This window comes from Capricornis sumatraensis, chromosome 15 (genome assembly GCF_032405125.1).
Source record: "Capricornis sumatraensis isolate serow.1 chromosome 15, serow.2, whole genome shotgun sequence".
Lineage (NCBI taxonomy): Eukaryota > Metazoa > Chordata > Mammalia > Artiodactyla > Bovidae > Capricornis > Capricornis sumatraensis.
The window spans coordinates 5,971,956-5,985,581 of NC_091083.1; the positions used below are offsets into that span (position 1 = coordinate 5,971,956).

Genomic DNA, 13,626 nt, shown 5'->3' on the forward strand with positions numbered 1-13,626 from the left:
TATAGTAATATTTCCCCCAATGTACTTTCTTATATTAGATCCTTAATGTTGCATACTGCTTAAAATGTAAAAATGCCAATTATAGTCTCTGTTTGCCATCTCTGGAAAAAATTGGCATTTCCTATAAAAACTGACACCTTCCTTTTGTCCCTTGAGTTTCAGCAAGCTAGCTAAATTTAATGATTTGAGGAGCCTTTTTAATCATCATTTGACCCCTAGTATGGAAGATAAATGCCATTGACATGAAATTAAATAGGAATCAACTTAACAAATTGTTGGGGTTTCTGACCCTTTACCTGTTTCAGTGAAACTCTGGAAACAGTGTGTTGTTCATTTCAAATATTTAGCAAAGGACATGTATGGGGAGGAAATTCAAGATTGGTTTTATAACCATGAGAAACACCTGCCAAAGCTGGGAGCAATGATGATAATACAGTATCACCAGAGAGGGCCAGGATATGCCTGGGCTAGAGCCTCTGGCCTTATGTCTCAATGGAGAGTGAATAGAGATGCAGGTTAAGTTCTTTCTGTCCCATTTGCCCATGAGTATCATGGCCTCAGTCTCTCCTGTTTAGAATAGAGGGTTGTTTGTTTGTTTGTTTGTTTTTTGTATCTCAGTGAGCATGGACGAAAGGTTTATACGTTCTCTGGACCTACATAGACCTGCGTATATGCATCCTGGCCCACCACACCATGTGGCCACACCCCTGACATTTTCCTAAGCCCAACAGAGTTTTCCCTTGTTTATAATCATGCATTTATACTTTCCTGTTAGAGTCTCAAATATCTATTTTCAGCCAGACTGCTTCATTACTTCCCCCTGAGTATCATAATCAACTCCACACAGCATGTGATGAAATTGAAGTGAGGAGTGGCTTTGCAGGAAAGTTAGCACCTTGCAGGGGTGGGAGGTGATGTGATTTTTGTTGCTTATCCTGTTGCTGTGTGACCTTGAACCTCTGTTCATAGACCTCAGTTTCCCTGCTTATAAGATGGTGGGGTTCATACCATCATTCCGCTAGTATTTCTCTTCCCTGCTTTCAATCCTGAAAGTTTACAGAGGACTGACTGAGTGCCAAGCACTGTTCTAGATGCTGGAGATTCAAAATGAAAAAAGGTGGTTGCAGGCTATTGAAGGAGAAAGACTAATGACTCAGTAGTACCTTGGCAGTGTGATAAACATTATGGTAGAGATGTGTCTTTGATTAATACAATGTCCTGAAAGTCTATGACATTACCACTGACACGTCTAAAACGTATAGCTTCACCCTTTCACAAATGGCAGAAATGTTAAAGTCTGTCATCAGCAAGTATGGGTGAGCATATTGTGCCAAGGCATTGTAAACTCTCTGGGTATGTAAATTGACACAAACAGCCACCTGGTGAATAATTTGTCCGTAATCAAGTAGAAAATAGGCCTCTCCTGCAGCCCAGCCTCTTCGCTTCCAGCTCTGGGTCTGGGGTCAGAGGGGCCCTGCTCAGGCCTCAGATCTCTGCCCCTTCTGCCCACACTCCTTGGATGAACTCATCTAAACCCAATGTCTTTAAGTGTCTTCTGTACACATGCGGCTTTCAGATTAAACTTTCCATTCCTAATCTCTCTCTTAAACCACAGATCTGTATAATAGACCTCTCCATTTGGATGGTGAGTGGGTATTTCAGATGTATGTATGTTTACAATATGCTTTCATTCCCGTCATCCACAGACTGTTCCTTTCCCAACCTAGAAAATGGTACCATCACTCTCCCACCTTTTCATGCCAAAAGTCTTGGAGTCATCTTTGACTTGTTTTGCTCTTTCACATCACTTCTAATCCATCTGCAAAACCTGTAAGATCCATCCTGAAAATAAATCCTGAATAAATTACTCATGGTCTCCACCCTTACCAGATTATCTGAGCCTACATCAACTCTTCCTGGATGATGCCAGCTCACTTCTAACTAGTCTTCTGCTTTTTTCAGTGCCCTGCAATTTATGCACCACACAGCAGCCCGAGTAAACCTTTTAAAATCATTTCTAATCACGTCCTTCCGCTGTTCCAAATCCTCCGATGGCTTCCCAACACACTTAGTACTTAATGAAGACTGAAGTCCAACTGATGTAGTCTTTAGATTCCTCTCCAGCCACCTTTCCAGCTACTTCCCCCTTCATCACGTGGTCTCTGCACTTGCCGATCCTTCTGCTGTGAATGGGGCACCCCCGGGCGTGCATGTGATTGCTCCCCTGCATGAATGTGACCTCATCAGAAGGGCTCTTGCGGGCCACACATCGAACACAGTGTCCTGGTCATTCCTTGTCACTTTCATTTCCTGCTTTCTGTTTCCTGCTAGCACTTTCATAACATCATATTTATCTGCTAATTTGTTTGCTCTCTCACCCACAATATATGAGTTTCATGAAAGCAGGCCTTGTCTGTTTCTTCTGTCCCACATCTATCACAGTGCCTGGAAAAGTGTCAATGTATATGCCCAAGGAGATAGACACACAGACTTTTGTTGCAGTCCTTTTAGTTATAAGCAGAAATGACCTGAGTATCCATCGACAGAATGATGGACCATGAACTTATTCACATATGGACCTTATACTCTAGCCACTGCCCACCACTACTGACATCACTCAGTGAAAAGTAAATGACCAAGAGCCGCTGGTATCAACTAGATAAATCATAAGATACTATAAGGATATTTTATATAAACTTATAAACAGTCAAAAATATCTAGTGTTCGGATAAGTGCTTGTATATAAGTAAAGTTACAAACCATTTTGGGAATGTAAATATGAATAAAAAGGTGGAATTGGATGGACTGGAGGTGGGGCGTGCAGGGTGCTTCACGGGCACCTGTAATTATGTATTCTTTTAAAGAAATGTGAAATAGATAAAGGAGAAGATAAAATCAGACAAGGCTGAGGTGTAGGTCCATAGCTATATCATCTGTACTCTTCTGTACACTTGAAATCACCTTGTAACTTTCAAATGCTTAAGTAAAAGCAAGAAACTTGAGGCTATTGGTGGTTGACTGGGTAAGAGAAGATGCAGAAATATTGATGTCTCTCCTGCATTTAACACACTGGCCCTGCCCCTCATCACACAGATATGACTGAGATGAACGCTGTCTCTAGGGGTCACATTTCAATGACCATGGAGTACTTATTTCACAAGTCCTACACCCCATTTTTTTTTAGATGAAATAGGGAAATGGAATTATTTGACTGCAGAGAGGCCGCTGCTCCGTCCTCTACTTTGGGTTCTGGTGCTGCACGTCTGAACTTAGGGAACTGAATGTTTTGCCATCATGGATGTGAAAGCAGGTGCCACCTATTTGTGGAAGGCATTATGTTACTTGTGCAACTTGGGTACTTTGTTCAAGTTCTGAAAGATGAAGTTTCTTGGGAAAGACACTGTGAAGTAGTATTTACTCCTGTTTAAGCTGTTGCAGATGTCATAAATAAAACTTGCGTATCTTCAAAACCGTAAATCTGCTATGATACTCTTTCCCCCCTCCCCAGGCCTCATATCAAGTGATGGGTTTTGCAGATACCTGATGTCAGATGAAAATGCCCCCGTCTTCCTAGATCGCCTAGAGCTGTACCAAGAAATGGACCACCCTCTGGCTCACTACTTCATCAGCTCTTCCCACAACACCTATCTCACTGGCAGACAGTTTGGTGGGAAATCTTCAGTAGAAATGTACAGACAGGTCCTCCTGGCTGGTTGCAGGTTAGAAACTCAAGACATTGTTCTTTGTATTTGATGCCCTTTAATTGAATTTACTCTTCTCTGAAAAAATCAGAAGTAGCATTCAGAGTGAAAAGGACATTTATCTTTCCCTTTAATGGATTATGATGGTCATTTAACCTTGAGGAAGGAAGAACGATATCTGTTCTGGGAAGATCTAGACTCCTCCTATGGGTCAAAAGATTTTTTCTACTGTAAATTTAAAATATTCCCCCCCCAAATTACAGAAAAAAGAAAAAAACAGCTTACTTTAAGAAGTCATGCAAAGTTTTCTTTGGGGCCTCGGCACTTCAAGTATAGCTGTGTTGTTGCTGTTTAGTCACTAAGTCATGTCCTACTCTTGCCACCCCATGGGCTGTGGCCACACCAAGCTCCTCTGACCGTGGGATTTCCCAGGCAGAGATACTAGAGTGGGTTGCCATTTCCTTCTCCAGGGGATCTTCCCGACCCAGGGATCGAACCCCCGTCTCCTGCATTGCAAGAGGATTCTTTACCACTGATCCACCAGGGAAGCCCAAGTATAGCTTTCCTTAATGTTAAATATTCTAAAATTTTATTCTCTGACAATAAATATTATTTCAAATGGTTTTTATTTTATAGAAATTGGAAAATATTTGAGGTTTAAAATATGGTGAAAATGCTGAAAGTGGAAATTAAGAAATGTAGTTATATTGTGATATTTTTCTTTATTGTCAATGACCAATGCATAATTTTTTAACTCACTATTTTTGTACATATAGAAATACTTTAAAAGACTTTAAGTGCCTCACTACATCTGTCTCAGACTACTTGAATATGAGTCACTGAAACAATTAGAATATTTTCATTTATGGCTAAAGTAGCATCATCCCAATGATAAAATGTTTACAGTATTCTTTAACATGCTCTGGAACATAATCCATATCTAAATTTTCCTGGTTGTCCCTAAATCATGCTTTATCACAGCTTTGTCACAGCTAAGGTTTCATCCAGAACCACACTGCTTGCCCTATCTCTTGCTTCTCAATCTGTAATAGTCCCTTTTTGATGACACCAATCTGATGCTATTTGAAGCTGTATCCTCCAGAAAATAATCACATTACTTCACTCATTCAATTTTCTGCTTCTATAGCAAGTAACTTATTTTGATTTCTTTTCATTTGTATACACACTGTTTTATTGTAAAGGTTCAATACTGTAAAATCACTGTATTCCTAGATGTGTTGAACTTGACTGTTGGGACGGAAAAGGTGAGGACCAAGAACCGATAATAACTCATGGAAAAGCGATGTGCACAGATATCCTTTTCAAGGTGAGTGTTTTTGTTTGCTTGACTTTGGCTTTGGTGCTTGTTTTCTGTTTTATTGGAGTATAGTTGATTACAGTGCTGTTGTAGTTTCTGGTGTACAGCGCAGTGACTCAGGTGTGTGTGTGTGTGTGTGTGTGTGTGTGCTTTTTCATTCATATTCTTTTCTATGTTAGTTTGTTACAAGATCCTGAGTATAGTTCCCTGTGCCATACAGTAGGACCTTGCTGTTTAGTTTATGTGTAGAAGTTCATATCTGCTAATCCTCCATTTATCCTTCCCCCACCCCTTTTCTCCTATGGTAGCCATAGGTTTGTTTTCTGTGTCTGTGAGTCTGTTTCTGTTTTATAAATAAGTTCATTTGCATTATATTTTACATCCTATATATAAGTAGCATCATATGGTATTTGTCTTTCTCTTTCAGACTCTTCAGTTAGTATGATGATCTCTAGGTCCATCCATTTTGCTATAAGTGGTGTGATTTCATTCTTTTTTACGGCTGAGTAGTATTCCACGGAGAAGGCAATGGCACCCCACTCCAGTACTCTTGCCTGGAAAATCCCATGGATGGAGGAGCTTGGTGGGCTGCAATCCATGGGGTCACACAGAGTTGGACACGACTGAGCAACTTCACTTTCACTTTTCACTTTCATGCGTTAGAGAAGGAAATGGCACCCCACTCCAGTGTTCTTGCCTGGAGAAGCCCAGGGACAGGGGAGCCTGGTGGGCTGCCGTCTCTGGGGTCGCACAGAGTCGGACACGACTGAAGCAACTTAGCAGCAGCAGTACCCTAATTTTGGAGAAGTAAACAATAACTTTGAAAAAAGTGTAGTTAACTATGAACGGTGCCTACATCTAACCACAGGGGCCTCAATGTGGAGTGGTGAATGGGTTCCTCAGGTTTGAATTGCCAGAAGTGACTTTCTGAAAAGCTCAAATTATTGGTCTCCAATTGATTTCAGGTGCTTTAATTTTTTTCTCTCCTTTCTCATCAACACTCCATATCTTTAAAGGATGTTATTCAAGCCATCAAGGAAACTGCCTTTGTCACGTCGGAATACCCTGTGATTCTCTCCTTTGAAAACCACTGCAGGTATAGTGATTCTTTCTACCCTGCCTCTCCGTGTTGTTTGGTAATCCCCATTTCCCATCCCTGCCCTGCATCTTTTTGAATACCTGAACAGTTTCTTTTGTGAAGTGGTAACTACCTATAGTCTTATGGGGAAAAAAAGAAGGAACTCAACCCACTATTTCCCAACACCTCCAAAAGAGGAAAAAAAGTTCTCTTAATATGTTTTAGAAATGCTTCCTCTAAACCAAAGGACAGAGAGCAGGATACCTTGCTCAAATTTCCATGGAGTTAGAAGATTTCACAGTATATTTGTAGTCAGATGTGATGGACTTGAAAGACACTTTTTCCGCTTACCAGCTCTCGGTTCAGCAGCGGAATCTACTTTTTAACCTACACCAATTAGCTTATTAGCATCAAAGGGACAATCATTTTGCTGAGTGGGAGTTTTTAATCGCTAGGAATAGATGTTTCTTGTTCTTATCCTGGACAGTTAATGGCTGTTTGAATTTACAAATGTCGGTTCTTCCCCTCCAGCAAATATCAACAGTACAAGATGTCCAAATATTGTGAAGATCTATTTGGAGATCTCCTGTTGAAACAAGCACTTGAATCACATCCAGTATGTATTTTTAGCAAACCATATTTCCAACATGAATGAATTTGTTTTGAAATTCATTTCTGAAGGGTCAAGTAGTTCTGGAGGACTGATGTTAAAGAGCTTCATATTTATTTAAATTCGCTGCTATGGGAAGCTTCCACCGTGCTTCAGAAAGGTGTGTAGAGAGAGAGATAATGTAAACATCTGGGTCAGTTTAAATGAGAAGATTATGGGATCTTTATGGTTTCTGAAACCTCTGTCTTAAATTTTCATAAAGTGCACAGTGGCCTGGGTCTAGAGTTGGTGATCATTCTCAAATTCAGTGACAGGTTAGAATCACCTGGAGGAACCATGAACCATACTTCTGCCATAGCCCCATTCAGAGATTCTGAAATTGATTCAAGTCAGCAGATTATGCATGGTGTTTTTTTAAATGCTCTCCAGGTAAATCAAATGTGCACCCAGGGGTCAGCATTCATGGGAGCCTGTTGCTATGGAAAGTTCCCTGGATCAAGTCACAGGAGCCTGAAGTTCAAGCTCCCAAGTCCAAATCAAACTCTTGGGCAATATTATATGCCCATTTTTGAGCTTCATTTGTTAAACCTGCTAGTTCCTTCATCAGGCAAAGAACTTGTATCCTGTGCCCCATAGATAGGTTTTGCAGGGTCTGTGAGCTCATTCTAATTACATGCAACTTGTTTTCTGTATACAGTTATTTGAGAGAGTTCATCAGATTTTTACAAAGATCCACACCACTCAAGTGGTTAAGGGTCACTGTCACAAGATGTTGGGAGTAGCAAGAAACTCCTGGAGTGAAAGTACGAAACACTCAACAGTAATGAAGTGTTTTTCCCACTATTGACCCAAACACGGTAACAATAGGCAGCAATCGAACATCACCATGACTGACATCTGTGCTCCCTGGGAACACATCAGGTGGTTTAACAATGAGTTTTATAGAAGTGCATCTGTGGGAACTGAAAAAACTATAGAAGGATATTTACCACCTGCCGAAGCTATGGCTGCCGGCGCCCTGTCCACAGCCTGCGGCGCTTCCCATTTCCCTGCTTAGCGGCCTGACGTCCACCTGTCGCCCCTGCCGCTGCTGGCTCAGGGGCTGCTCTGGTCCCTGGAGCTCTGCCCGCATGGGATCGTCAAGCCAGAGCGCCAGAGAATCACCACCTCTACCCTGTGCTTCACACTCCTCAGGAGGTTCGACTGAGCACCTGGTCCCCACTGCCCCCCGGGTTCCACAGGGGGATCCCTCTCACACACACAGGGCTCGATAATGCTCCCCTGATGGGCTGGCTGTCTTCTTGTTCTCACCCTTCTCCTCCTCTGTTGGGATTCCCTGGAGCTGCCTCCCAAATAAATGACTGGTGCTTTCATCTTTGTCTCAGACTGATTCTAAGGGAACCTAAACTAAGAAACAGCCCAATTTATTTTAGTTTTTACCTTGGTCCTTTGTGTATTTTATTTCCTTCGTTAGACTAAAGTGCTTGCTTTTACAGAAAGGTTTCTGCATTTTTTGTGAAGTGATGTGCACATACGTGAAAGGTTATGGGAAGTCTGTAATATAAACAAGACTAAGATCTGAACTTCAGAACGTTCAGTCCTGGGAGCAGACCACAGGATTCAAATGTAACACCATAACTGGCAAAGAAGATGGACTATTACGTGTTGAATATTTATTGCCAATATCCAAGTGTAAGAGGGATCACTGGGAGTGAACCGGTTACAGCAGGCTTCCAAAAGGAAGCAGAATTTCAGCCAAGGGTTTCATTAGAGACAGAGTGGACGCTGGATGGCACAGTGCCTTGCACGTATAAATAGTATAAAAATTAGTTTGGAAAACGAGTGGACATGTGGAAGGGTAGGTAGTTCTATGGAAGGGTGGTAGGGGGATGGAGAGCGGATGGGGATGGGTGAGGCACAGTTCCATGGATCAGTTGTTGTTGCTTAGTTGCTAAGTCATGTTTGACTCTCTGTGACCCCATGGGCAGCAGCACACCAGGCTCCTCTGTCCTTCACTTTCTCCCGGAATTTGCTCTTGTCCATTGGAATCAATGATGCCATCCAAGCATCTCATGCTCTGTTGCCCCCTTTTCCTCATTCCCTCAGTCTTTCCCAACATTAGGGTCTTTCCCAGTGAGTCAGCTCTTTGTATCACCTGGCCAAAGTGTTGGAGCTTCAGTTTCAGCATCAGTCCTTCCAGTAAATATTCAGGGTTGATTTCCTTTAGGATGGACTGGTTTGATTTCCTTTCAGTCCAAGGGACTCTCAAGAGTTCTCCAGCCCCACAATTTGAAAGTATTAATTCTTCCTTAGTCAACTTTCTTTTTGGTCCAACTCTCACATCCATACATGACTGGAAAAGCCATAGCTTTGACTCTGCGGACCTTTGTCGGCAAAGTGATGTCTTTGCTTTCCAATATGCTCTCTAGGTTTGTCATAGCTTTCCTTCCAAGGAGTAAGTGTCTTTTAATTTCATGGCCGCAGTTGGCATCTGCAGTGACTTTGGAGCCCAAGAAAATAAAAACTACCACCATTTCCGCTTTTTCCCCGTCTGTTTGCCATGAAGTGATGGGATTGGATGCCATGATCTTAGTTATTTGAAAGTTAAGTTTTAAGCCAGCTTTTTCACTTTCTTTCAGCTTCGTCAAGAGGCTCTTTAGTTCCTCTTTGCTTTCCGCCATAAGGTTATTGATATTTTCCCCAGCAATCTTGATTCCAGCTTGTGATCAGAGGTCATCAAATAAAGGAACATCTCCTTTGAAGATATCAATCCAAGCAAATGAAACCACAGTAGATGTCATTTTTCAATCATTAGGACCTCTTGATTCTCTTATTGAACCCACAAAGTCACAGTCCTGAGCTTTGACGGTAGATCACTCTACTGAGCAAACCAACTTGTGGTACAGCCCAACACTACGCTTAGCAACACCAGCCAGCCCCATGACCGCTTGTACTTACCAGATACTTAAAGACGGTCAAGGCCTGCGGTCGAGCTGGATCCCGTTCCCTGAGACCACTGCAGGTTGGAGCCCACTCCCTGGGGAGAGCAGAGAAGCTCTGCAAACCTTGAGAGTCCTTTCTGTGCCAAGTTTGCAGCTTTAGCTTAAGGCAAAGCATGGGCTAGTTTGAGGTGTACAATGAAAGTATAAAGCTGTGCTGACTGCCATCTACTGGATGTTGGTTGTGTAACTCACAGGCCTTCTGCTCATCTTGGTCTGGAACAGAGAATGAAGAAGTAAAACTATCATCAATCAGCCTTTTCTGTTTTTCTCTAGCTGGAACCAGGCAGACCCTTGCCATCCCCGAATGACCTCAAAAGAAAAATACTCATCAAAAACAAACGACTGAAACCTGAGGTTGAAAAAAGTAAGTCAAATACACTCATCAATGACAGAAGGCATACACACGTTGCATCTTTAGACAGTTCAGCAATCTGGAATGAAACATCCATTAAAACCACTGACTGGGGAGGAAGTGGGTCTAATGGTCTATATATTGTTCAGAACAAGGTTGCCACATTTCCACTCAAGTTTAGTTTCTACATCAACCCATTCTTGCAATGGGAAAACCTATTCATGTATTTATAGATCAGCATTTGGAGGAATCCTCAAGAAAGATGAGGAAAAAGCAAAAAAAAGCATTTTAGAATTTATCCAGATAAAGGAGCTAGCACTTTATCAATTGATACACTTTAAAGTCCCCTTTAAAAGCTACCCTTTGCAGTTTCCCCTGTGATACATACATAAACAGGGTTGTAGGTAATATGAGAATGTGGATGTGAATGAGACAGACAGGCAGACAGAGGTGATTTTATCTATAGACATTGCCCCCTCTGTTTTCTGAAAACATTTTCTTTGCAAGTATGTTCTTCTAACAAATCTCTTAGATCAGTGAAGGAATAACATCAAAAATTGGTATGATTGCATTGTGGCTTTTCCCTGGATATTCTAAACTAAAATTTTGAAATTATATTAACTCCACTTCATTTTTATTGCAATATCAATAATGCCTTAGGAAAATGAAAACAAGAAAGAAAAATATAATAAAATTTAAAAACTACTAAATTATATATTTTACACATATATACATGTACTATAGACACATATATACACATGTACTTTTTGGCATATGCACACATTTTTAACAAAGTTGGGATCATATTAAATATACTAACTGTTGGTCAATTTTAATTCAACCAATTAAGTATTCTTTTATCCAGTAAGATATAAATCTGTATACTAATTTTAATTCTAATGTATAAAACTTCTAAAAAATTCTAGTGTATGAAACACTATATAGCATTTATTATGTGGAATATAGTGTAATTTAACCAGTCCCTAGTTGATAGATTTTCATTGCTATGAAAACAATGGAGAACATGCTTGGATGTTAATTTTATACATTTATGCAGCCTTCTCCTTGTAATCACTTGGTACAGTTAGAGTTGATTGGCCAAAGCATGTATACATTTTTTACATGATGTATCTTATTGTGCTGTCTTTCGGAAAAGTTGTACCAGTTCATTCGTCCAGTATAATATATGAAGAACACCTGTTTCCCAGCAATATTTTTAATGCTGGCTATTGGGCATCTTTTATATGTGTTCACGACTAATAAAAGAAAAATAATACTTGAATTTTTTAATTGTGTATCTTTGATGACTAGTTTCTTTTTATTATTTGTGATTTGCCCTCCTATATTTCCCCAATGTGTCTATCTCATTGACTTCTGAGGGTTTTTTATACATTAGGATAATAACTGGATTGTATCAATTGCAAATCTTTTTCCTGAAGTTTTCCAGTTTCTCTTATGTCACTTAACCGTAATTACCGTGAACCATGGTCTTTGCCATATGCTACAAATTCTGGGTTTTGTATCAAGCCTCAGATCCTTCTGAGGGACTGAGCTGTGACTTTGCAGCCTGGTGACCAGGATATGGGGCATTTCCCCTATGTTCCAACTATGTTCCAACCATGGCATATTCGCACATGCCTTCAGGAGTCAAGGCCACCAGGACTGGAAAGACTGTGGCCACTGCTGAGCCTTGGGAGCCTGGACAATAGGATTCTCTTCCCTTTTCATCCTTCTTTATGTCCGTCTTTAAGCTGGTTTTATAAGTGACCTAACCCTTGTCTCCATCTCCTTGTTTATTTTACTAACAGAACAGCTTGAAGCTTTGAAAAGCGTGATGGAAGCAGGAGAATCTGCTGCCCCAGTGAACATCCTAGAGGATGACAATGAAGAGGAAATAGAAAGTGGTGAGTTGTTCTTTTTTTTTTTAATTTACACTTCACAAACATACTTTTTTAAAATAAGTATGGGTCTCATGGACCCTTTTATATCATGTGACATTTTAATTTCTTGTAGGTACCTGCACCATCCTTAATCTTCTGGTATTTAGGAGTACTTTTCCAAATAGCATGGCTTAGAATTTCCCTACACACTAGATTTTAGTAGCTTAGTCATCTCCTTTTCTGGTGTGCCTTCAGCTGTTCAGCAGAAACTCACAGAGAATCCTTGAAGCACTTGCTATCAAAGACAGGGCTTAGAATAAAAAGAACATTTTTGTAGTCCCTTCCTATCAGCAAAACATGAACATCAGTGTTGTTACTCATGACAGCCGTTCAGGCAAGTTAAAAGGGAAGGAACATGGGTAGGGACCCTCAGTAAATGCTTTGTTTGTGTGCACATGTAGTGAATTAGAAACTCAAAGCCAGAATCAAACTTTCAAGTTCAAATTCCTTCAAATAACCCTCTCACTACAATTAGCTATATTCTAGTAGAGAGAATAATTTTTGCAAAGGCAGCTTTGCTCAAAATATTTCAGTATTTGCTATTACCTTCTGTTTTACTTTGGCCATATAGCCACAACCATAACCTTTGGTTAGATCATTTGAAAGATTGTAAATGTTGTTAGAAAATTATTTGTTATGTAGCATGAGGATTGGTTAACACATGACATGAAAATTTATTAACAGAATAGCTTGTGTATGCACTGTGTGTCTGTTAGTTAGAGCCTTGAGTTTAAGTAGTGCTTTTGGGCTAAATAATTTAGAAATGCTTGTAGAAACTCTATTTTTTATATAAACATCTGAAATAGAAGAGTAGATTTTAAGAAAGTTTGACATTATAGATAAAAACCTAAAAGCTGTGAGAACCAACTAATCATACTCACGGCCCCTAAAACAGATTCCTGACTATGGAAGATACTTTATAAGTGATTTATGTTGCATGTCCAAACCATGGGAACATAACTTACTTTCATATGTTTTATACAAACAGCAGGGAGGCTGGAGTTAGCTGACAGTATTTAATCAATGCCCGTTATGGTCATCTATTACTCTGCAGCAAACCACCCCAAAACACTTTACTGCTGTCTCTCCTGGTGGGTCACCTGGGCTCAGGCTGGGGGCTTTCCCTTTGGTTTCTCACGTGGTTGCCTGCAGACAACATCAAGAGTCGTCTGAAGGTCCCCTGAGCCAGCGCCTGATGGCTCGCTCGGAGCTGGTGGTTGACACTGGCTGGCTGTGACAGCTCGGTTGGCTCTGTTGACACAGGCATCCCATGTGGCCTTTCTCTGTGGCATGGACTTCTCGTAGCACGGTGGCCAACCTCCTTGATGAAGTGTCCTGAGAGCTAGTGTTCCAAAGGGCAGAAAACAGAAGCAGCTAAACAGTTTAGAAGCTATGCTTGGGAATGGCATATCATTGCTTCCCCTGTATTTTATTCATTAGCGCAGTCTTAGTTCAGGCCCACCCACATTCTGGTGGGTGGGTGAGTAACTAGATCACATTGCGGAAGAGTCAGAGGGAAACTGATATTATTGCAGCTGTCTTTGGAAAATGCAGTCTGCCACATTGCCTATTATTTTATTTTACACTTTTTGCAAATCATAAACCTGAACAAGATTTAAAAATAA

At 40.7% G+C, this 13,626-nt stretch overlaps 1 protein-coding gene across 4 annotated transcripts in view; it reads left to right on the forward strand.

The window, feature by feature from the left end:
• PLCB4 (phospholipase C beta 4) overlaps positions 1 to 13,626 on the forward strand; it is a 187,734-nt gene that overhangs the window by 73,173 nt on the left and 100,935 nt on the right. For all 4 annotated transcript variants that reach the window (XM_068987745.1, XM_068987747.1, XM_068987746.1 and 1 more), the window contains exons 11-16: positions 3,509 to 3,719; positions 4,935 to 5,028; positions 6,036 to 6,115; positions 6,629 to 6,713; positions 9,983 to 10,073; positions 11,870 to 11,965. In XM_068987745.1, coding sequence (XP_068843846.1) covers positions 3,509 to 3,719; positions 4,935 to 5,028; positions 6,036 to 6,115; positions 6,629 to 6,713; positions 9,983 to 10,073; positions 11,870 to 11,965 — 657 coding nt within the window. The remainder of the gene's footprint in view (positions 1 to 3,508; positions 3,720 to 4,934; positions 5,029 to 6,035; positions 6,116 to 6,628; positions 6,714 to 9,982; positions 10,074 to 11,869; positions 11,966 to 13,626) is intronic.